The sequence below is a fragment of the Heterodontus francisci genome, chromosome 23 (assembly GCF_036365525.1).
Source record: "Heterodontus francisci isolate sHetFra1 chromosome 23, sHetFra1.hap1, whole genome shotgun sequence".
Taxonomy (NCBI): domain Eukaryota; kingdom Metazoa; phylum Chordata; class Chondrichthyes; order Heterodontiformes; family Heterodontidae; genus Heterodontus; species Heterodontus francisci.
Window position 1 is genome coordinate 38,651,612 of NC_090393.1, and position 24,240 is coordinate 38,675,851.

Below are 24,240 nucleotides of genomic sequence, written 5' to 3' on the forward strand. Positions count from 1 at the left end.
CCCAATCGACTGCAGCTAGAGTAGATTCTGCATTCTTTTCTGGAGTCGGGACATTTCTGTCTCTCTCTCGCCCTCTGAACACCTTTGAGGATGAAGAACCTCTTGATGCTCTCCTTGATCACTTCCCACCAGTGCACTGGAGACTCAAAGAGGGGTTTCATGGTTCTCCAACCTTTGTAATCCCTTTTGAGCTCCTCGATATTCTCTGGGGTCAGCAGTGTTATATTCAGCTTCCATGTCCCCCTGCCAACCCGCTGGTCATCCTGTAAGTGACTGTCAGCCAATAGGAGGCAAAGGTCAGAGAAGAACACTGGCTTGACGTTGGTGGATCTGACCGTGAAAGCATGCTACACAAACAGGAAGTCAATCCTGGAATGGACAGACCCATCCAGTCTTGACCAGGTGTATCTATGCTGCTGTTTGTCTGCAGGGTTGCTGAAGACATTGTGCAGCTTGGCGTCTTTTACTGTTTCCATCTGGAGTCTAGACGTAGTGTCCGGTCTGCTGTCATCACTGCTGGATCGTCCAGCTGCACCGATGATGCAGTTGAAGTCACCGCCTAGAATGACCAGCCTGGACGTCGCCAGCAGCAGTGGGAGCTGCTGGGGGATGGTCATCCATTCGTTGTATTGGACCAGGGCATACAGATTGATTAACCGGAGCGGAGCATTGTTGTACATTACATCTACTACGAGGAGGCGACCGCCCACCACCTCCTTAACTTCAGAGATGGTGAAGTTGCCTCCTCGCAGCAGAATACCCAGGCCAGAGGAACGGGAATCATTTCCCCCTGACCAGATCGATGGCCCATGGGACCACCACCTTGACCATTGCCTGTAAGTGCTGAGGTGTGGTATCGCACACTCCTGCTGAAATAGCAGGTCAGCCTTGACATTGGCCAGGTAACTTAAGGTCGAAACACATTGTGTAGCGGACTTAAGTCTTTACACGCGAATAGAGGCAATTTTTTAAACCATTTAAAAGATTTTAGATTTATACATCCAAAAGTGTACACAAGTTTCAGCTCCTGGTTGTGCTGCTCCATACCTGTGGTGAGTTTAAACTGTTCCACAGTCCTTGGGCTGAGAAAAGAATCCTGCTCTGTAACAGGAGCGTTGTACCATTTGAGTGACGACAGGGGGGCGCGGGGGGGTGGTGGTGTGCAGTGGTGGCGTCGTGAACTCGGGAAAGGTTTCCTAGTGCTGAGGTGGAGTTTTAGTTTCGTTTTGCTCCTCGTCGAGGCTGTTGCTACGCTCGGTTTCCCGGAGCTGGGAGGCGCTGGTTGTATCACTGCTCTTAGATTCCCGGAGCTGGGGGCCACTCGTTACCTCTGACAGTGCAAGCACTCCTTCAGTACTGCACTGGAGTGAGATTTCAATCCACAACCATCTGACTGAGGTGAACTCAGGCTTCCACCTTAAACTCTTCATGCAACACAATCATTAAAAACATGTAAAGTGCACAAATATTGTTTCCAGGAATAGGCATGGGGAATATTTGTGCTTTCAGTTGCACCTGATGAACTTGTTGGGGGTGACAATCTATTACACTATTATTAATTTCCTTGTGGGTGTTGATTGGTCAGAGAAAAAAGTTGGTTCTGACAACCTTCACTGTGCCTTTCAACTTCTCTCATTGATTCATATGGACAACTTCCCATCCCAGTGAAAAAAGCTGAGCTTTTTTCTTGAGATGCTGACAGTAAGTTGATAAGTTGACTGTTTGGTTAAAAAGCTGATGGTCGGTGTCTATGATGACAGAATGATAGATGTCACTATAGTTCAAAAGTAATTCAATGTGTGAAATGCTTTGAGCCTTTTCAATGTGATAATTGACCTTTTTGGCATGTGCTGACAATGGGTAAGAAAGTTCAAAATGCACTTTCAGCTGCTGATCACTGTTGCAGAAGAGATTTTATTTCATTAGTTGGCTTTATGTTGTTAGCTACAATACGAAGCTGTTTTTAAATCTATGAACCTAAAAGCAGTGAAAGTACACAAAGGTAATCTCTGTGAAAGGTGAAAGCGTTGGCATGTTTTCCAAACTCTAAGCCCTTCCTATGAGGGGTAATTAAATTTTCATTCAAGGACCTAGTGACACTGGTGGAAAATCACACCTTATGCTAAAAATAACCTACTGTTTGCACTTCATTGGAAAAAGACCATAGCCCTGATTTTGTGGTACTGGTAAAATCTGTGCCAGGAATGGCTATCTGGTAATGCAAAGCTAGCCAAAAGTACATTGAATGCATTGTGCATAATTTGACAGGGTCAGGCTATTTGAATAATTAGTAATAGCTAAGTTGTGAAAGGTGCTATATAAATGCAAGTTCTTTCTATACTGCTTTCTTATTGTGACATAACAAAAATGTTATTACATGAATGTTATAAAGCAAGCAAATAATTCAGGACAATAAATGTTCAACAGTGAGTTACAAAAGGCTACTTGAATTAGCAACAATGATGACTGATATTGTGTCTTTACTGTTAACGAAAGAAACAAATATGGATGTCATGTGCTGTGTGAAGCTAAGAAACCCTGAGATTTAATTTATGTCTTAAACATGGCACCAGATGCTCGGTGTTCTATTAATGTGTACTCTACTTTTTTTTTTACCCTGGACAGTATGGCTGGATTTTAAGAGCCCGCTGTTGCTCTCGGCAGTGAGCTCAAAACGCCTTAGGGCCGCTGCGATCTCCCGCGCGGAGGCTCAATTAAATGGTCGGGGCAACCCGCTCCCCCCAGTCATGTGGAGGGGGTGGGCTGTCCAATGCCAACATCTCCCCCCACTCCGCACTGGAAATCTTAACTCCTCCCCCCTCCCCACCAGTGTCACGTGGCTGTCCTCAGACGGGGAATTGAAGGCGCGGGAGTGCCAGCCACCGAACTGAGGATCGCGGCGGGTCCGGAAATTCAAGGTAAGTTCATTTAAATTTGTTCATCTCATTAATTTAAATATTGAAATTGAGGTCCCGTCGCCCAATGGCGGGAGGGCCGCCACGTAGCTTTGCCGCCACCGGGAGGATCGGGCTGGGCCCTCCTGGTGTCGAGTTCCGTGACGGGCCTCTGCTGCAACCATCTTCCAACCCCTGCCATGGAACCCAACATCGTGGGCTTGGTAAAATCCAGCCCACTATGTGTGGGCAGGTTGTTCAACTGGTGATCAACCTGACAACACACATTGCAGCAGGCATCATTGGATAGTAATAGTAAGTGAAAACTATCAAAACATCTTGAAGCACTTCAACCAAGTGCATTGAATATCCTCATCACTGGCAAGAGCCCTAGCTGCGTTTTTTTAACTCCTCTTGCTTAGCCCGAGGACACTGAAGCCAACTATGGCACTTGGGTTGTGATCAAGGGATTGAACATCGGATGTTTCGAAGTGCCACACCAAATATTGACTGGAAATACTATAGTTCGAGTACTTTAGATGGGTCGGTTTTTGTCCAGTGTGTGCAGGAGGGTTTTCTGACAAAGTATGTGGACAGGCCAACCAGGGGCGATGCCACATTGGATTTGGTACTGGGTAATGAACCCGGCCAGGTGTTAGATTTAGATGTAGGTGAGCACTTTGGCGATAGTGATCACAATTCAGTTAGGTTTACCTTAGCGATGGGCAGGGACAGGTATATACCGCAGGGCAAGAATTATAGCTGGGGGAAAGGAAATTATGACGCGATTAGGCAAGATTTAAGATGTGTAGGATGGGGAAGGAAACTGCAGGGGATGGGCACAAACGAAATGTGGAGCTTATTCAAGGAGCAGCTAATGCGTGTCCTTGATAAGTATGTACCTGTCAGGCAGGGAGGAAGTTGTCGAGCGAGGGAGCCGTGGTTTACTCAAGAAGTTGAAGCGCTTGTCAAGAGGAAGAGGGCGGCTTATGTTAGGATGAGACGTGAAGGCTCAGTTAGGGCGCTTGAGAGTTACAAGCTAGCCAGGAAGGATCTAAAGGGAGGGCTAAGAAGAGCAAGGAGAGGACACGAGAAGTCATTGGCGGATAGGATCAAAGAAAACCCTAAGGCTTTCTATAGGTATATCAGGAATAAAAGAATGATAAGAGTTAGAACAGGGCCAATCAAGGATAGTAGTGGGAAGTTGTGTGCGGAATCAGAGGAGATAGGGGAAGCGTTAAATGAATATTTTTCGTCAGTATTTACAGCAGAGAAAGAAAATGTTGTCGAGGAGATTACTGAGATACAGCCTACTAGGCTAGATGGGATTGAGATTCACAAGGAGGAGGTGTTAGCAATTTTGGAAAGAGTGAAAATAGATAAGTCCCCTGGGCCAGATGGGATTTATCCTAGGATTCTCTGGGAAGCCAGGGAGGAGATTGCAGAGCCGTTGTTGTTGATCTTTATGTCGTCATTGTCGACAGGAGTAGTGCCGGAAGACTGGAGGATAGCAAATGTTGTCCCCTTGTTCAAGAAGGGGAGTAGAGACAGCCCTGGTAATTATAGATCTGTGAGCCTTACTTCGGTTGTGGGTAAAATGTTGGAAAAGGTTATAAGAGATAGGATTTATAATCAACTTGAAAAGAATAAGTTCATTAGCGATAGTCAGCACGGTTTTGTGAAAGGTAGGTCGTGCCTCACAAACCTTATTGAGTTTTTCGAGAAGGTGACCAAACAGGTGGATGAGGGTAAAGCCGTGGATGTGGTGTATATGGATTTCAGTAAGGCGTTTGATAAGGTTCCCCACGGTAGGCTATTGCAGAAAATACGGAAGTATGGGGTTGAAGGTGATTTAGAGCTTTGGATCAGAAATTGGCTAGCTGAAAGAAGACAGAGGGTGGTGGTTGATGGCAAATGTTCATCCTGGAGTTTAGTTACTAGTGGTGTACCGCAAGGTTCTGTTTTGGGGCCACTGCTGTTTGTCATTTTTATAAATGACCTGGATGAGAGTGTAGAAGGGTGGGTTAGTAAATTTGCGGATGACACAAAGGTCGGTGGAGTTGTGGATAGTGTCGAAGAGTGTTGTAGGGTACAGAGGGACATAGATAGGCTGCAGAGCTAGGCTGAGAGATGGCAAATGGAGTTTAATGCGGAGAAGTGTGAGGTGATTCACTTTGGAAGGAGTAACAGCAATGCAGAGTACTGGGCTAATGGGAAGATTCTTGGTAGCGTAGATGAGCAGAGAGATCTTGGTGTCCAGGTACATAAATCCCTGAAAGTTGCTACCCAGGTTAATAGGGCTGTTAAGAAGGCATATGGTGTGTTAGCTTTTATTAGTAGGGGGATCGAGTTTCGGAGCCACGAGGTCATGATGCAGCTGTACAAAACTCTGGTGAGGCCGCACCTTGAGTATTGCGTGCAGTTCTGGTCACCGCATTATAGGAAGGATGTGGAAGCTTTGGAAAGGGTGCAGAGGAGATTTACTAGGATGTTGCCTGGTATGGAGGGAAGGTCTTACGAGGAAAGGCTGAGGGACTCGGGGTTGTTTTCGTTAGAGAGAAGGAGGAGGAGAGGTGACTTAATAGAGACATACAAGATAATCAGAGGGTTAGATAGGGTGGATAGTGAGAGTCTTTTTCCTCGGATGATGATGGCAAACACGAGGGGACATAGCTTTAAGTTGAGGGGTGAAAGATATAGGACAGATGTCAGAGGTAGTTTCTTTACGCAGAGAGTAGTAGGGGCGTGGAACGCCCTGCCTGCAACAGTAGTAGACTCGCCAACTTTAAGGGCATTTAAGTGGTCATTGGATAGACATATGGATGAAAATGGAATAGTGTAGGTCAGATGGTCGGCGCAACATCGAGGGCCGAAGGGCCTGTACTGCGCTGTAATGTTCTAATTCTAATTCTAATGTAAAGCCACTGAACCACTGGGCAACTCTGCTGGTTTCCTTTTAATTTCCTTTATAACTTCAAATTTTCACTTTTGAAGAGCTTTTGATAAAAGAGTATCATCATATGCATAATCTCTTTCAATCTCAACTGGGCAGACGTTCTAATGCCATGTGTAAGTGTTTGCCTCTTTTTTTGAGATTCTTTGCTTAAGATTTCCTTTGACACAGTGGAACTGTGAGGTCCTAGCTGCTCGTTCTATCATGTTCAGTGGATGTTAGATCCGCCCAGGCAAAGAGCAAACATTGCTGCTGGTTTGACTAAAAGCTGTAATAATGGTTACAATTTGATTAAATAATACTCACAACTAATACATCTCGAAATGTTTTGCTAGGTTTGGGATGATGCTAATGAGCAAGCATTAAAACTATCTGAAAATGATGGCTGGGTGTATGTTTCTCCCTTCGACCATCCTTTGCTTTGGTAAGGATTCATCAAATAATCAGAAAATTCATTTCAGTTAATTGATAAGAAAGATGATGGAACAACCATGTCAAAATATTGATAGTTCAGCTCTTGATATTGTCCTCTTAAATGACCCAATAAGATCTAAATAATTCCAAAAAAAATTGAAGAATATGCACTTTCAGTTGAGAATATGATTTATTTTGACAGCATTTTTCTAATCATTAAATAAAAGAGAGATACATTTTTAAAATCAGTTTTAAACCCTTGTAACTAAGTGTTTTGAAAAAGTTCATGACTGAGTGTCAGAAATATATAGGTTACACACTGTAAGGAATCAGGTGCAGTGAGTGTCACGTAGCAAGGAATCTTTTATTGTGAGAAATACATGGTGTAAGCTGTAAGCCCATCTGAGTAACACTGGGAATTAATCTTGTGGCCCTCTTATGCAAAGCCTCAATATCCCCCATCCTGTGAAGAGCCCAAAACTGGACACTGTATTCTAGCTGAGACCTAAGCAAGGTCCTGTACAATCCGAATCTTATAAACTGTGTAACATGTATGGTCAAGAATCAATTATAGGGGTTGACACTGTCAGAATGTTATAAAGGGAGTGATGCACAGTTGGGAATCAGTTACAGGGAGTGGCAGAAGTCAAGAATTGGTTACAGAAAGTGATGGTCAGAGTTACAACAGAAGTGACACATCGTCAGGAATTGGCTATAGGAAGTGACGTGCGGTCAGGAATGAGCCACAAGGAGTGAAATGCAACCACAATCTTACACAGGGAATGACACTGTCTGTCATTATCATAAACGTTCCATTTTATTTTCACCCCATTTATATTGTGTGTGTGATTGACAGATTACACGTCAAGCCAGACAATAAAATATCAAATTGTGCCATAGCACTCATCCATAGGCCATTGTGTTTACCACTGTGCTTAGTCATATATGGATTAGCACAAAGAAAAAGAGGGTAATTTACCTATGCAAATTTAAACTGTTTAATATCTTATTTGAGACTTATTTGAATGGAACCAGTATGCTATCCTGTATAGTGTAAGTTCTGGATATGTCCTAGATGTAACAAGGGGACAGGCAATATTAGATTTAGTTATGAGTAATGAGCCAAATTTAATTAGTAGCCTAACTGTGCGTGAACATTTATCAAATAGTGATCACAACATGATTGAATTCAAGGTAGCGTTTAAAAGTGAAAAACACGAATCAGCTAGTAGAATTTTAGACTTGGGTAAGGCTGACTTTAACGGGATGAGACAGAGACTGTCCACGGTAAACTGGGAAGATCTGTTAATGGGTCAAACGACTGAAGAACAGTGGAGAATATTTAAAGAAACATTTAACGAAATGCAGAGCGAGTATATACCCCTGAGAGGAAAAAGCTCCACTTCACGGAAAAACAGCCATGGACAACTAAAGAGATTAGGGACAGCATAAAACTAAAAGAAGGGGTTTACAAAAATGCAAAACGCAGCACAGCACAGATCCGGCCGAATGGGATAGATACAAAGACCAGCAAAGGGTCACAAAGCAGCTTAGAAGAGCTACTAAAAGGAATTATGAAAGGAAACTTGCAAGGGACATCAAAATCAATAAGAAGAAATTTTATAGTTACATAAAGGGAAAGCGGGTGGTCAAGAGCAATGTAGGCCCAATAAAAGCTGAAAATGGAGATATTGTCATTGATAATGGGGAAATGGCAGATATGTTGAACAATTACTTTGCCTCAGTATTTACAGTTGAAAAGGAGGATAACTTGCCGGAAGTCCCGAAAAAATTAATAACCGATAGGGGACAGGGACATCAGTAAGCCCATCTAAGTAAAACATCAGTAACAAGGAAATTAATGGAACTAAAGAGTGAGAAATCCCCAGGACCTGACGGTTTCCATCCAAGGGTGTTAAAGGAAGTAGGGGAGCACATTGTAGATGCCCTAACCATATAGTCTTTCAGCTAAAATAAAAGCAAAATACTGCAGATGCTGGAAATCTGAAATAAAAACAAGAAATGCTGGAATCACTCAGCAGGTCTGGCAGCATCTGTGGAAAGAGAAGCAGAGTTAACGTTTCGGGTCAGTTCCGAAGAAACGTTAACTCTGCTTCTCTTTCCACAGATGCTGCCAGACCTGCTGAGTGGTTCTAGCATTTCTTGTTATTATTATAGTCTTTCAGCGTTCCCTAGATTCAGGAATGGTCCCTCTGGATTGGAACATTGCACATGTCACTCCACTTTTTAAGAAGGGTGAAAGGGGGAACCAAGGAAATTACAGACCAGTTAGCCTGACATCTGTGGTGGGGAAGTTGCTGGAGTCTATAATCAAGGATAGGGTGACTGAACACCTAGAAAAATTTCAGTTAATCAGGGACAGCCAGCATGGATTCATGACGGGAAGGTCATGCCTGACAAATCTCATTGAATTTTTTGAAGAGGTGACTAAGATAGTGGACAAGGGAATGTCTATGGATGTTATTTATATGGACTTTCAGAAGGCATTTGATAAAGTCCCACGTTAGAGGCTATTAACTAAGGTAGAAGCCCATGGAGTTGAGGGCAAATTATTGACATGGTTAGGAAGTTGGTTGAGTGGTAGGCGACAGAGAGTAGGGATAATGGGTAAGTACTCCGATTGGCAGGATGTAACTAGTCTGTGTTGGGGCCCAATTATTCACATTATTCATTAATGACTTGGATAATGGCATAGTAAGTCATATATCCAAATTTGCTGATGATACAAAGTTAGGCGGCATTGTAGACAGTCTAGATGATAGCATAAAATTGCAAGGAGATATTGACAGACTAGGTGAATGGGCAAAACTGTGGCAGGTGGATTTCAATGCGGGCAAGTGTGAGGTTATCCATTTTGGACCAAAAAAGGATAGAGCAGGGTACTTTCTAAATGGAAAGAGGTTAAGTACAGTGGATGTCCAAAGAGAATTGGGGGTTCAGGTGCATAGATCTTTAAAATGCCACGAGTAAGTGCAGAAAATAATCAAAAAGGCTAATGGAATGCTAGCCTCTATATCTAGAGGATTGGAGTATAAAGACACAGTGGTTATGCTGCAACTGTACAAAACCCTGGTTAGACCCCACTTGGAGTACTGTGAGCAGTTCTGGGCACCACACCTTAGGAATGATATATTGGCCTTGGAGGGAGTGCAATGTAGGCTTACAAGAATGATACCTGGACTACAGGGGTTAAGTTATGAAGAGAGATTACACAAATTAGGCATGCTTTCGTTAGAATTTAGAAGGTTAAGGGGTGATCTGATCGAAGTCTTCAAGATATTAACAGGAAAAGACAGGCTAGATAAAGATAAACTATTTCCACTGGTTGGAGATTCCAGAACTAGGGGGCATAGTCTAAAAATTAGGGCCAGACCGTTCAGGAGAGATGTTAGGAAGCACTTCTTCACACAAAGGGTGGTAGAGGTTTGGAACTCTCTCCCACAAACAGCAGTTGAAGCTAGAACAGTTGTTAATTTTAAATCTGAGATAGATAGATCTTTGTTAAGCAAAGATATTGGGGGATATGGGCCAAAGGCAGGTATATGGAGTTAGGCCGCGGATCAGCCATGATCTCATTGAATGGCGGGACAGGCTCGAGGGGCTGAGTGGCCTACTCCTGTTCCTATCTTCCTATGTTTCTATGGAAGAGAAGCTGTATTTCTGTACCAAACACTATCTGGTTATTTTAATGTAAGGAGAACTTTTGCCAGGGTGGGATGTGATTTTAGTACCAGATTACAACACTGCCCGTCCCCTCCACCTCTTGTTGTTTAAGTGCTGCTAGCGAATCAGGTATAGCCGTGGGCTACAAGTGCATTTTAAAGGGTTAAATGTCTCATCTTTGTAAGTAAGCTGCTAGGCACAAATAGCGCTCTTTAAGCACTTCAAAATAGCAATGTTAAAAAAAAATGGTGAATTTGTGTTTTGTCATATTGGACAATACTGATCCTGCAGGTTAGTTAATTCATGAATCTCTTGCTTGAAAGACAGAAACTTAAGACAAGAAAACACTTTTAACCCCATTTCGGTGTGCTTGGCTGCAAAATGACAGCTGCAGTTTTGAGCAAGGGATCTGCACATACTGGTTTCTACCAACGTTTCTCACAATATTTTTGTGCTGTGTAAGGTGCCCTGCTCCAACTCCTGCTGTTTGATATAATCAATCATCCACTTGACACGTCTTGGTCTCTAGTATTTGCTTACTCACCCAGTAAAGGCAAACACCATTGGTGATCGATGGTAGTACACAAACTGACTGCAGTCCATTAACTTCTCTTTCCATTCAGTGTTTGATCAATTACTACCATGGACTGTTCTGCTGTTGAATTGCAGGCATGTAGACTACTAAGTAAATATGACAAATTCAACCTAATTGAGATCCTCCTTTCTTAATTATTCTCATACCCAGCATGACAGCCACCTCACCTGATTTAATACTTGTTATTGCTGATCTTCTGTAGGAAACCTACTGGGTGGCACATCTGTGCATTTGGCACCAACACCTGTTATATTTCACAAGCAATATTTAACCATTTTACGCTCAACTTATAAATGCAGAGAAACTACAGCTAAAGACTTATTAGTGTTAATTCTAAAATGAAAAATTAGAGATCAATCAATAGCCCGTTGCAATTAGTAAGGTAGTTTTGAATTTAAAAATTTAAAAGAAAATTGTAAACTGTTACAACCGAGAAAGGAGGAGTGCACTGTCTTTTCTAGTTCCACTTCTCCACAGGTCACAACATATATTTTTTTAAGATGCTTACTCAGTTCCCGATGCAGTCAATCATATACTCTACTCTTTAACCCAGAATAAAGTACACCAACCAGGTTTCTTTAAAAAACAACAGAATTATCAGTTTATTATCAAACAAGATTTATCCAGTAACAAAGCAAAGAATTAATGCATAGATTGAAATATTAAAGTTCCCTTTTTAAATTCCGCACACGCAAACTCACACAAACACTGAAAAATATACAGAAATTCTCTCTGCAGAGGTCTGTTACAAAAAAAGACAAAAAAAGAATACTTTGGCCAAATACTTGCTAATTCTTGAAGAAAAAAGAGAAGATATGGAAAGATGTCAGTTGTCCCTTTTTTGCTCTGGCGTCCTAAATACGTGTAGACGGCTGTCACTGGAATCTTTCTAGAGCAGTTCTTTTCAGGTGATGTTGAGGATCAGTTTGGCAGGCTTTCCAGGAGAAATGCAATATCAGGAGTTTCTGGCAGACTTTTCAGGAGAAATGCAGCACCAGTTTCTCTATTTCTTACATTTGATTCTTAGGAAGTTCTCAAGGAGATGGAAGAGGGTGAGCTGATGGTGGTTGCTGTCTTGGCTGGTTTTCTCCAACTGTCTTCAAAACAGTTCACACCCCCACACACTGCCCAAAGTGAAACCAAAAACAGTATCTCAAAAGCCAAGCCTCCTGATCCCTATAAATCTTGACCTGTCACTTCTTTGTAAACATCTTCCCCAGCTCACCAAGGTTTCTGTTTTTTATTGCTTAAAGCACATGACTTTCAGCAAGGCTGTTTGAAACAACATCTCAGTGTCCTTTCAATGAACTGTCAACAATAAAGCGAAGTCCAGCTTCTATGAAATCTTCAGCCTTCCAATGAATCCATCCTCACAATTTAAATATAAGTCCTCAAAAACATATACTTAACAAAAAATATAGAAGTGTTTTGTAACAAAACTAAATTGAAAAGTTTTCAATTTTGAAATTCTGATATTCCTGGATTTTACCATCTCTTGCTGCAGATACATGCCAGTGACTTCATCTTTAAATCATGTGCTAGAAGGACAACTCTCATCCCTTCATATCAGACCTACACCAGAATATTATTTAGGTCAGAAATACTCTGGAGGAAGTAGATGGAGCAGTCAATTATGATACCATCCATTTAACTCTGGGTTATGGGTTTGGACCAAGCCAGATGGATAGGATAAAGTTATAAATGTTCTAAGTTATTTGAGTTAGATAGTCTCAACCCAGTTCCAATTAGCTGCATCAGAGAGACAGAACTTCAGAAAGCCGTTAAAAAGACTTAAAGGCATCTCAGCTGATTCGCAGTCTAAAGCTTAATGGCAAGGGGATTAAAAACTCACAGACAAAACTGAACAGGAGAAAATCCCATATGCAGGCATGAGTCTGCAGACAAGTGATGGAGCAGCCTGGCACTGGATCCATGCTTTATGACAGCTGAAGTGGAGGTGGTAATGTCTGAGGTGATTGAAAGGAGGGTCACATCATACCCTGTGCCACTATCCCTATTCCCACATTGTACCATGCCTAGAAGGATGGGGAGATGGCTTTGAAGCCACAGGTGACTAATCCTGTCATTGGTTATGGTGTATGTTAAATTGGACAACCAATATTAATAGTGATGTATTAGGACTATCTCTTACAAGTCATTCAAGAGAAAAGGGGTCAATTGAGCCAGCTGCTAATTCTCAATGTTATTAACAAATGTTATGGACTGCACAGTTTCAGATAATGCAACAGAAAGATGCAGTAGGTAGATCTGTTGACAACATTGGAAGCTGGGAACTGGAATCCTCTTAAATAAATCCTGAATCTACGTCCATAGGATTCAACTGACCTAAAACATATTTAAATGAATAAAATCCCGCTGCAGTTATAAGTACAGTGATTAAAATGATTACTGCTTTAAAAATTTGCTATTTTTATTTACAGTATCAGTTCTGCCAATTATAATCAATGGATCTGGGTTCAACTCTAACTCACACTAATGAATTTCTGTCCTTTAGTTCTTGCATTCGTGAAGCTAGACACTGGTCCTACTGTTCAAAACCATCCTTAATTGACACAATTGAAATCTAATTCAAGTGAGGCCACAGGATGAGTGGCGTGGGAAATAGAAAATGCCATATTAGGACACAAAGAATTATTCTGAGGTTAGGGTATATTGTTCTGATTTTATGAACCTTGGTAGTTTTGTGCAGTTTACAATCTTTTGTGTGCCATGCACCAGAATACTTACCATCAACATGCAAGGTGCTTCGTTCAGCCTTGCTACTTATAAACCTGTCACATCAAGTGAGCCAACAGCTTCACATAAAGAAGTCTAAAGAAATAGGGAGCATCACCCACTTTATAAAATATTCAGTGAAACAGAAACAATTGGAGGGTTCAAAACTTCCATCTGGGTATGTTTTGTGGTTTTAGATTTCTCACTGTAGAAGTGATCTAGAAATGAATGTTGATTCAAGAGTGAAGGGACTTGTGTTAATTTTATTTGTACAGTTATTTAATGCATTTCTGTGAAGCCATCTTTTACAGCAAAGACCTGATTACTCAAATCTTACCCAACTGGAGCTTTTCTATTTTATTGATAATCCCCTTCTATTCTTTTTCTTTACATGGTGAAAGTTGCTACCTGTGCTTGTTACAGTAGCTGCAGAAAATGTAGAATGCATATTGTGCAAGTAAATTGATGTCAAGATCCATGACATGAGAAAGAACACTCTTTGGACTTGAACACCTCACTTTAGGCTTATAGATCAGTTTCAGCTATACCAAGGAGCATGGGTAACAGTTACCACCATTGCAAACCTTTACCAGACAGATATACCCCTAATACGATCTTAAAATTTCATCCAGGAGCTGGCAGATCAATGTCAACAAAGTCAAATATTATGTAGTTGATAGATTTTGCTGCACCTTGAAGTGGTATTTCATTTAGTATAACTTGGTTAAAATCTTCTGTACACTTGGTGGAAAAAAATTCTAAGCACATTTATAAACCTTCCCCCAGTGTTAGCACTAATGGGCAGATTTCTTTCACCTTAGCATTTTCAGCACATGCCGGGAGCCCTGATCAACACATGATTTACCATCCATTAATTCTGAGTGCTTGTCAAAATGGAAAATCTCTCCTTAATTCTTTGTCAGTGACATTTCGGCTTTTCCCTTAGATTTCAATCTTCCTGGCTCAGTGTATGTACAAGGATTGGGAAATAACCAGCTGCTCAGCCTTGTAACTCTCTGGGCTGAATTTTCCCTCGAGCGGCGGGAAATAGGAGTTGGTACGGTTTCCGGGTCCCGAGCCTGCCCTTGGGGTGGGGGTGGGACACAGTCACTCTTTGGGATTTTCAAGGCAGTGCCCCCTTAATTGACATGGATATAGGTTCCCTGTCCAATTAAGTGCAGTGGGCAGGTTGAAAGAGTCCTTCCAGCTCGGGAGGAGCAGCAGGCTGCAGTGGATGGTAAGTAACTGAGAGAACGCTTCAACATGGAGGTGCCCTCTCATCCCCACCAACTTTTTAAAAAGTTAAAATAAAAAAACAGAAATAGTAACCACGGTGTGGGGGGTGGGGGTTTGAATTCCCTCCAGAGGGTGGCCTTTGGCTACACCCGCACCCAGGCAGGCAGGGAGGGCCTGTAGGCCTGGCTGGTGTGCCGGCCCACTGGCCTGCTTCTGGGTGCATGCCGCCAGGCAGTTAAACTGCCCTATGTTGCATTGGACAATGGGAGACTGACTGGAAAATCCCAGTCTGCCTCCTTTAACTGTGGTCAACAAGGCTGTTAATGAGGCTAATTGGCTGCCTGCCTCATGAGGTGAGCAGCCCTGAACCCGCCTCGGCAAAAATAACTAGGGCCGGGAACGGGGTCGGGAAATCGGCAAACTGGACAGCGCTGGTATTTTTGGGCCCCATCCACCTCTGTTCCCCACCTCAGCAGGGGCCGAAAATTGAGCCCTCTGTGACACCATTACATTACAGCACAAAGTCACGTTGTTTCTTTCAGAATTTGGAAGTCTGTTGGATGCCAGAGCTAAGGTCTTTTTTCTTTAAAATTAAATCCTAAGGGAAGGGCATGCCAGTGTTGTGAAGGAACTTTGGGAGTCACTGCAGCGCAAACCTGGGGCTATTATTCTATCGGTTGGAGGTGGCGGCCTTCTCTGTGGAGTGATAGAAGGGCTGAAGGAAGTGGGTTGGTTTGACGTACCTATAATTGCCATGGAAACGAAAGGTGCTGAAAGTCTGAATGCAGCAGTGAAGGCTGGGAAGTTAATCACACTCCCCGATATCACAAGGTATGGTGAAAATATTGATTCATAAAACTTCAGAAATCTATGTTTCAGTTTTTTGCTAAAGGTATAGAGATGTAATGGTAAACCCGCTGAATGTGTGGGGACCATGCTCAAGGGTATGTGGGTCAAAGAATTGGCTGCAGCGTTATAATGCTGATCCTTTGACTTGTATTCCCTTCGAGCACAGCTCCCTAGGGGCCTTATGGATTTGCTCTATAGTGATGCACAATTTAGACCTGAATACATAACCAGGTGATTCCCCAGAGGCCGAAACCCAGTGGGAGAATCACTGCCTGGCAGCTGGTAGCCGACCCACATTGGTGGAAACTTGTCCTACTTTTCAGAATTATTCTCCCGGCAGGGACGTCTTTATAGAGCCCAGTGGACTGATTGATGTTTCAGATCAATGAAAACATTACATCTCATGGGAACTCTTTAATCTCCTTATTTACAACCCAATTACGAGTTGTTTAACAGTTTGTACTATTAAATTGTGTTTATATTGTTCGACAGATAAACTCAGCATAGACTGCTTTGAAACTAAAAAAGATGGCTCCCAATCAATTTGTAGCTGTTCAGGTTGTTAGGAAGGTTTTGCAGATAAGTACTTCCCTGGGTAGCCTCCTTGCTTTTGATCCACTAACTGTTGAAATTAGTTTTATTATTTCCTGTATATTGCAGTTACATTAATTTTCACAAGCCTGGGTGATTTGGGTCAAAAGTGGTCCATAGTGCACAGGCCCTCAGAGACAGAAGCCAGTACTACAGCACTATCACAGTATCCTACTGTATCACTTTTACGAAAGGTACATGGGATAAAAAGACCACTTTTAACTGTATTGCTTATTTTAACAAAATGCTTGTAGAGATACATTAGGTGGCACCATGCGAGATATCTAGTCACTTAGCTAAAAGCAAGAAATTTTGTTTGGCTGAAGACTCATTATCCCCCTCTTGGGTAGTGACAGTATTTGTTGCAATTGTCACTTAACCTAGAATGATGTGCTAAGAGTATGGGGTAGATTTTCAACTTACTGTCTGGGCATAAAACCTCCATTGCAGATCACTGCTGTCATAGAAACCACCTGATTTTCATTTCTCATGATTGTTGTACGTTTGAGCAAAAAAGTACTTTTCACAATTAGGAAGGTTCACTGTTTTAGATCCCTCATCCTTAACCTGCATATGCTACAGGCAGTGCTTCTCTCCTGGTGCTGGCAGTTGAAGCAGCACAGGTATAGTAACGCTTTGTTAGTATATGCCCTTAGCTGTCCTAAGACTGTAAGAACTCAACCGACTGTGAGACTATGCTATCATTATGACTGACTGGACCGGAATGAAATCTTTTGTGATGAAGCTCAGTGTCCGTGATGTAGCCACTTACGTCACCTAGCTTGGTTAAAAGACAATTTATATCAACAATTTGACACCATTAGACATCAGTAATTCCTGAGCATCAATGAGAAAGCAAATGGGCATCTTATGGAGAGATTTAACAACTTCAAGTTAACCAATACTGAAGTGACATATTGTGACCAATTTTCTAGTGATATATGCCAGTAACCGTTGAGTTCTGAGTGTATTGCCACTCAGTGATGATGCAGGTTTTGAAAGAGACATTTATGCAATTTGCAGTTTCTATAACCTTCTTGCGACTTGAGTGACCTCCAATTTCTATAAGATGGAGTTAAAGAAAATGAATATTATTAACATTATTCAGCCGCGTAACGGCTAACGTAAAATAAGAATAGGAAATGCTGGACGTGGAAAAGGTTAACTTTCAGGTGGATACCCTTCACTAAAACCCATGAATTCTGATAAAACTGTGATTAAAGTCAATTTTTAGCCTTGGTATTTTTTTGAATATATAAATATATTTTGAAAACTTTAGTCCCTCAGTGTGCCACAGATTGAACACATTCAATTTGTGGGAGATGTAATCTGCTTATGCAAACTGTGATTAGGCCATGAGAAAAAAATATTGGAAAAAGCTTGAACCATAACAGTGGCATGCCCATCAGAACGCTAACCTGGATTTTATTTCCAATGCTGACTGTGTATTTCCAGCATTTTCTGTTTTCATTTCAGCTTTCCAGTGTTCAATTTTGCTGTCGATTATTGCTGATTATGGCCGTTAGATTGATTTGTTCAATTTTCTGTTGGAGATTCTGAGAAGAATGAAATTGTTTGTTTATTTGTTGTTAAAGTTCGAATCTCGGCTCATCAGGACTCATGTTTGTGTGTGTGTTTGTGTTTGCTCTGTGTGTATGTATCTTTATAACCCTATTATTTTACCCTACTATTGGCAGCTGTATCTTCAGCTGTCCAGGCCCTAAGCTCTGGAATGTCATTCATGAGCCTCTCAACTTCTCTCTTTTCCTTTAACACCCTCCTTAAAACCTACCACTTCAGTGAAGCTTTTGGTCACGCCTCTTAATATTTGTTCCTTTGGCTCAGCATCCATTTTTGTCTGTGCTGAAATGCCTTGAGACATTTTCCTACTTTAAAGAGACAGTATAAATGAAAGTTGTTGCATTATCTGTGTTATGTCTATGTATAGTAGTGTCTGCTTGTGTGTGTGTGTGTGGAGAATGAGCTGTTCTAACTTGCTGTTCTCTATATATTTAGTGTGGCTAAAACGCTGGGAGCTAAAAGGGTGTGTGAGAAAGCACTTCAGAATGCACAGGAGCACAATGTTCTCTCTGAGGTGATCAGTGACCACAAGGCTGTACAAGCTGTAGAGAGATTCCTAGGTGAGACTTTTTATTTTCACGTACACACATTGTTGAGAACCAGTGTTTTATTCCAAATACGCACAAAATTATTTAATATGTTTTGTTTTAATTTGGCAAAATAAGAATTCTGCTCTGTATGAATAATAGATTAAGATTTGAATTCTTTCCTTACGCATCCCATTTGGAGCAGAAACCTCCTGCCTTACATTCTGATTAAATAAAGGCATTGAACATAAAATTAAATCAGTTTCTCTTCCACGAGAACCTGGTGATTTGGTTCTGAGAGTTTCTCATTGCAATAATGAGAGTTGTTTTTTATACTGATGTGGGAATTTGGTGCAATTTTCTTTATGCAAAATTCTGTTAGTTACAAATATCAACTACCTTAAATTGATTTAGGTTCTTGCTTTTTTGGGGGAATGTTAAACTGAAAGAATATTTGACAGCCCATCTAAATTAGTAACTATGCCAGTTCTTGTACATCAGTTAAATTGTTAAACTATTTTCATGGTGTTTAATTGTAGATTTAGGGACACCCCAAAGTCTCCTGAGCTGTGTGCTGCTTTTCCGTGGTTAAAGTGCCAGTTCTTTGAATTTTTTCTGTCGCTATCCAACTAATGTATTCATTCCCGAAGGGCACGGTTAAGAAAACAAGTGTCCTTTTGTTCATTCTGACCTTGCTAATTAAAAGTTTTGAAAGAGTTGTAATATAATAACGTATTCCTGGCTGCACATCAAGAACCAGGGCTTTTCTCAGCCATACTCTTATCACCAATGAGGAGTAGGATCCCAAAATTAGGTTTCACCGTTCTGAAAAATACAGCTTTTCTTTTTAATGGTATATTTTAAGGAAGTGTTTCCTAACCTCCTTTCACCCCTAAGTCATTTCATTTAAGAAAAAGCTTTCAATAATCTTATCTCAAAGGCAGATGGCCATCTTTCTGATTTCAGCATGGTTCCATTGGTTAATTATAGGGAAACATTAATGAATAATACTTCTTATAATATCCATTGTGGGACTGTTAAACTTTAATGCTCAATGATGAGTGTAGCCTTTGATTCTGTTTTCTAAACAAAGAACACCCAAGATTTACTAATCTATCACTGCGAACATTGTTGGTTTCAAAGCAATGGGAGAAATCAGAGACAGGAGAAAGAAAGTAAAATGTATGAAAGAGAAAGGGATAGTGATAATGAGAGAGAGAGAGACACGCACAGGAAATTAGAGAGTATAAGGGGATGAGAAATAAAAGCATAATAGATAGGGAAAGGGAATGCATGAGAAAGATTAGGAGAGAAAGAAGAGAGATACAGAGGAAAGGAATAATGGGGATAATCAGTTATGAGAGAGGGTAAGAAGAAGGAGAGAGGAAATAACCAGGGCTATAAAGGAAAGAGAGAGAATTAGAGAATGCATTCCAGGTTTCAATTAAAATAAACAAAGCGTATCAAAAATCACATTGCATAATTTCATGTATAATATGCTTGTTAATTCGGAATATCAGTGAGAATACCAGTACACTTCTAGCTGTCTTGTCAGTGTATCTCTATTTGCATATTGAACTTGAATAAATTGGTCACCTCCAATGTAAATGCTGTTGTGTACACTTTGGATTCCAGTAGGGTTGTCACCTCTGCCAAGTCGAAAATCAAACAAGAGACATAATAGGGAGCAGTGGGTGGCAACACAGTTTGAATTTTAATACCTGTTTGCTGATGCTGCAAGTTATTTGAAAGGTTATGAAACTCTGAGCTCATGCCTCCATGCTGTGTGCCTACTCCACAGAACTAAGTGGAAGAAATAGATTTCTGGTTTAAAAATCACAGTTTTGGTGTTGGTTTATATTTTAGATATTTCAGAATGTTACTCAATAGCCAGAAGGTTCACATTAAATGCAATGCTGTCTTCTAGGCTCAGTCTCACACTCGGCCAAAGGCCTTAAATGATTATTAAATTAGAGCTTGTGACCTGATTGTGAACAATTGGCTCTTTTTGCAGATGATGAAAGGTTTTTGGTTGAACCAGCCTGTGGTGCATCACTAGCTGCTATTTACAGTGGAATAATCCAGCGACTGCAGAAGGAGGGACGGCTGGACCAGGACCTACAGTCAGTAGTAGTCATTGTCTGTGGCGGAAGCAGCATCACAATGGCACAGCTTAAAGAATACAAAATGCAACTGGAGGAAAGTTAAATTAAACAGTTTTTCTGAATGTGACACTTTTCTTGTAAACCATTTCTGTCTGCCAGACAGTAATCATGTGAAATCACATGACGGAATTGTTGGAGTGCTGGGTGCTTGGTGAATTGAATGCATGGCAAGGTTTCCATATTCTATTTTTTGTCCAGTCTCTTCTCACCTACATCTATGATGCTTTCAATACTCCCTGCCACTTTAACGATTACCACTTTCCTGGCCCTGACCATCTCCTTTACACCATGGACATCTAATCTCTCTACACCTCCATCCCCCACAAAGACGGTCTGAGGGCTCTCTGCTTCTTCCTTGTACAGAGACCCAAACAGACCCCATATACCAGCGTAACAAAGTCATATTGTTGGATCACATTGCATAATTTCATGTATAATATGGCTGAACTTGTTCTGATATTGAACAACTTCTCTTTTGACTTCACTCACTTCCTCCAAATAAATGGTGTTACTATGGATACCCATCAGTCCTAGCTGTGCCTGCCTTTTTGTGGGATATGTGAAAGATTATTTGTTCCAGTCCTACTCCCTCACCCCTTTTTCTGTTACATTGTTTTGGTGGCGTTTCCTGCTCTTATGCTGCTCTTTGCTTCCAATTTCCACTCTTCGCTCATCTTCACATGGTCCATCTCTGGCTCTTCCCATTCCTTCCTCAACTTCTCTGTTCTATTTCTAGGGATAGGCTATCAACCAATATCCACTGTAGGCCCTCTGACTCTCACAGCTACCTTGACTACACTTGCTCCCACCCCACTTCCTCTTGGAGCTCTGCTCCATTCTCCCAGTTTCTCTGTATCTGTTCTGATGATGACACCTTCCATACCAGTGCTTCCAATGTCTTCCTTTTCCCTCAACTGAAGATACCCATCCACCATGGTTAACTGGACTCTTGACTGTGTCTATTCCATTTCCAGCAATTCTGCTCTGCCCTTTCTCCCACCTTCAAAGCCCGCCCCCTCCCCAGCTCCGGAACCACGATAGGGTTACCCTTGTCCTCACCTTCCATCCCATCAGCCTTCATGTTCAACAGATAATCTTCACCAATTTCTGCCACCTCCAGTGTAATGTCACCACCAAATGTATCTTCCCCTCTCAACATTCCAATGGGACCATTTTCTCCTCGACATCCTGGTTCACTCCCAACCCCCCACATCCAAAGGCACATTCCTGTGCAAATGCAGGAGATGCTACACCTAGTCCTGTCCCTTCTCCCACTGTCCAAACCCCAAAAACTTCTTCCATGTGAAACAGTGATTTACTTGCACTTCTTTCAATTTAATATATTGTATTTGCAGCTCACGATGCAGGCTCCTCTACATTGTGGGGACCAAATGCAGATGGGTGACCGCATTGTGGAATACCTCTGTTCAGACTGCAATTGTGACCCCGAGCTTCTGATCACCTGCCATTGTAATTTTCCGTCCCATTTCTGCTCTGACCTCAATGTAAGCTTGGGGAACAGCATCTCACCTTTTGATTTAGGCACTTTACAGACTAATGGACTCAATGTTGAGTTCAACAATTTAACATTTGCCCCAGTTTTTTCAGATGACAGCTGTTGGTAATGATTCTGCTTTTCCCATTTACACCTCCTCTAGATCCCTCTTTTGTTTCTTGACACATCCCATTACCATCTCCTTTGGCTTTACACCATCATCCCTTTTGCCATTTAGTCTCTCCTGCCTTCCACAGATCTTCCCATTTGTTATTTTCTCCCTTCCCCCTTTTTCCTGCCTGTGCACTTGCCTAAAACCTGTTGCATTCTCTAACTTTTGCCAGTTCAGATGAAAGGTCATTGACCTGTAATGTTAATTCTGTCTCTTTCCACAGATACTGCTTGACCTGCTGATTGAGTATTTCCAGCATTTTCTGTTTTTATCCCATAACCTAATTGGGCTTTTACTGTATGATTCCTCTGTGCAGCTTTTAAATATTTCAAGTATTATAATTCTCAAACCCATGCTTGACAAAGTATAAATATACTGCAGTTTTACAATGACGTTGCTCTGATTTCTTTCCGATCAGTACCTGGCTCCTCTCTCTCACTGTGATTCTGTCTTGCATATTTCTCTTTTCCCCAACTGTGACTGGACCCAGACAACTATTTTGGGATGGACAGAATCAATGCATCCCTATTTCTTAAAGAAAATGAAACTAATCATATAAGGAAGACATTTTTGATTTGGCTCTACAACCTTTTGTGAATAAAATGAGTACTAACATGTACATATCTGAAATGTTGAATACAAAATGCCTCCCTTTAATTCCACCGCCCCTCCCACCCTTCCACCCTTTCTCTCAAGGAGTCCGCTGCTTCTGATCAATGCTTCATTAAGGCCTGGTCTCTCCTGTTTTTCCAGCCATAAAGTCATTGTTCAATGGCAGATTTGACTTTGCTGGCACTACTGTCACTATACCTAACAGTGAGAAGGAGTGTGATATTAGGATTATGGCTGCTTTAGAGCCTTTAATGGAGCAATTTGGATTGGATGAGGAAAGGTGGGGGTGGGTGGGTGGGTGTGGAAAGCAATCATAAAGTCATTGCACAGGTGAGTGAGAGTGTAAGATCAGAGGTGTTAATTGGGTAGAAAGGAAAGGAGAGGTGGTAGAGGAAAGGCATGGGAAGGGTCAGATTAAGGCTTCAACTAGCCAGTTGTCAATAAATAAATTTATGCAACCGTCTTATTGGGAAAAAACATTTAAAAAATTAACTGATAAAGGAATTATAATCACATTTCTCTGGGAAGATCCGATGATTTTGATTGCCCCCGATATTCCGGTTGACTCTATGGCTGGAAAAACAGGAGAGTCCAGGCCTTAATGGGCTGGTGTTGCACCCGGATCCATTGAGCATTGAAATTTGTTTGTAATCAAGATGAAGTAAATGGGAGCCAGTTGATTGCATTAGTGGCAATGATGGTATCTGCAAATGTTGTTTTCATATAGTAATGAAAAGTTTTTAAGTTCTGCTTTGTCTCTGCATTAGATGATGCAGTGGGTTCAATCCTTTCCTTCTAGTTTTGAGTCTAATCCAACTCAACCCAGGCAGATGAAAGTCTCTTCTTTCTGATCTGTGCAAAGAGAAATGAATGAGGGCACTTACTGTCAGAATGTTCCTGAAACAAAATTGATTGATAATGAACATTTTTTTTCTGTCTTTTGAAATCTATATCAAACAAAATGCTTTCTAATTTTCATTTAAAGAACAATAGCCTTCACAAGAAAATATGTTTGACCAGGTTATTTTGTTTTGGAAAGAAGAAACAGAAAAGATGTATCATTTTCATCACTGATATATATGCATGCGCACACATACCCCTACAATGATGCATTGGCTGTATTTATGTCATTGCTTCAAGCAGATGAAGGAAAAAAATTGCCAAATACATTTTCAGGAGAATTGTGTCCAAACTCCTACATTGGATTCAGATGAAATCTGTTTGAGGGAAATTTGATTTCAGATAAAGGGAAAAATTCATTGTCTTTTTGTTTGCTTAAACAAAGTTCTGAAGACATCTGGGAGGATTGCAGATAATATAATGTATCTTGAGTTAATGTACAGATCACTGTTGACATGTTACAACTGTGAAGCATATTGGGTTAAAGATGTATTGACTGATGTTATTCCAGCTCCTTCATCTGTCTGACACTTACTCCTCTGAGCCAGTTCCTGTTAATGATGTTCAGTACCTAATATCCCAGTTGCACTGAAATAAGTGGTCATTTCTCAGGAGTATTTCTAAAGGTTGTTTTGTACTAAGAGTGCTAACAATACCACACATGCAGTCAGTGATCCTCAAAAACATAAATCTGGTATCCACCAGAGACTTGACAGCATCAGAGACTCACGTTATTGTGACAAGCTGTTATCAAATTGCCACTTACCTTGTAATGACGAGAGTTTCTGATGAACAACGGCACCACCAAACAAAACAAGGGGAGAATAGTATGTGGA

At 41.3% G+C, this 24,240-nt stretch overlaps 1 protein-coding gene across 10 annotated transcripts in view; it reads left to right on the forward strand.

Moving 5' to 3' along the window:
* Positions 1-22,784, forward strand: part of sdsl (serine dehydratase-like) — a 72,762-nt gene extending 49,978 nt beyond the window's left edge. For all 10 annotated transcript variants that reach the window (XM_068055135.1, XM_068055136.1, XM_068055137.1 and 7 more), the window contains 4 exons: positions 6,183-6,271; positions 15,116-15,343; positions 17,969-18,093; positions 20,075-22,784. In XM_068055135.1, coding sequence (XP_067911236.1) covers positions 6,183-6,271; positions 15,116-15,343; positions 17,969-18,093; positions 20,075-20,268 — 636 coding nt within the window. In that variant the 3' untranslated portion in view covers positions 20,269-22,784. The remainder of the gene's footprint in view (positions 1-6,182; positions 6,272-15,115; positions 15,344-17,968; positions 18,094-20,074) is intronic.
* Positions 22,785-24,240: the final 1,456 nt, after the last annotated feature.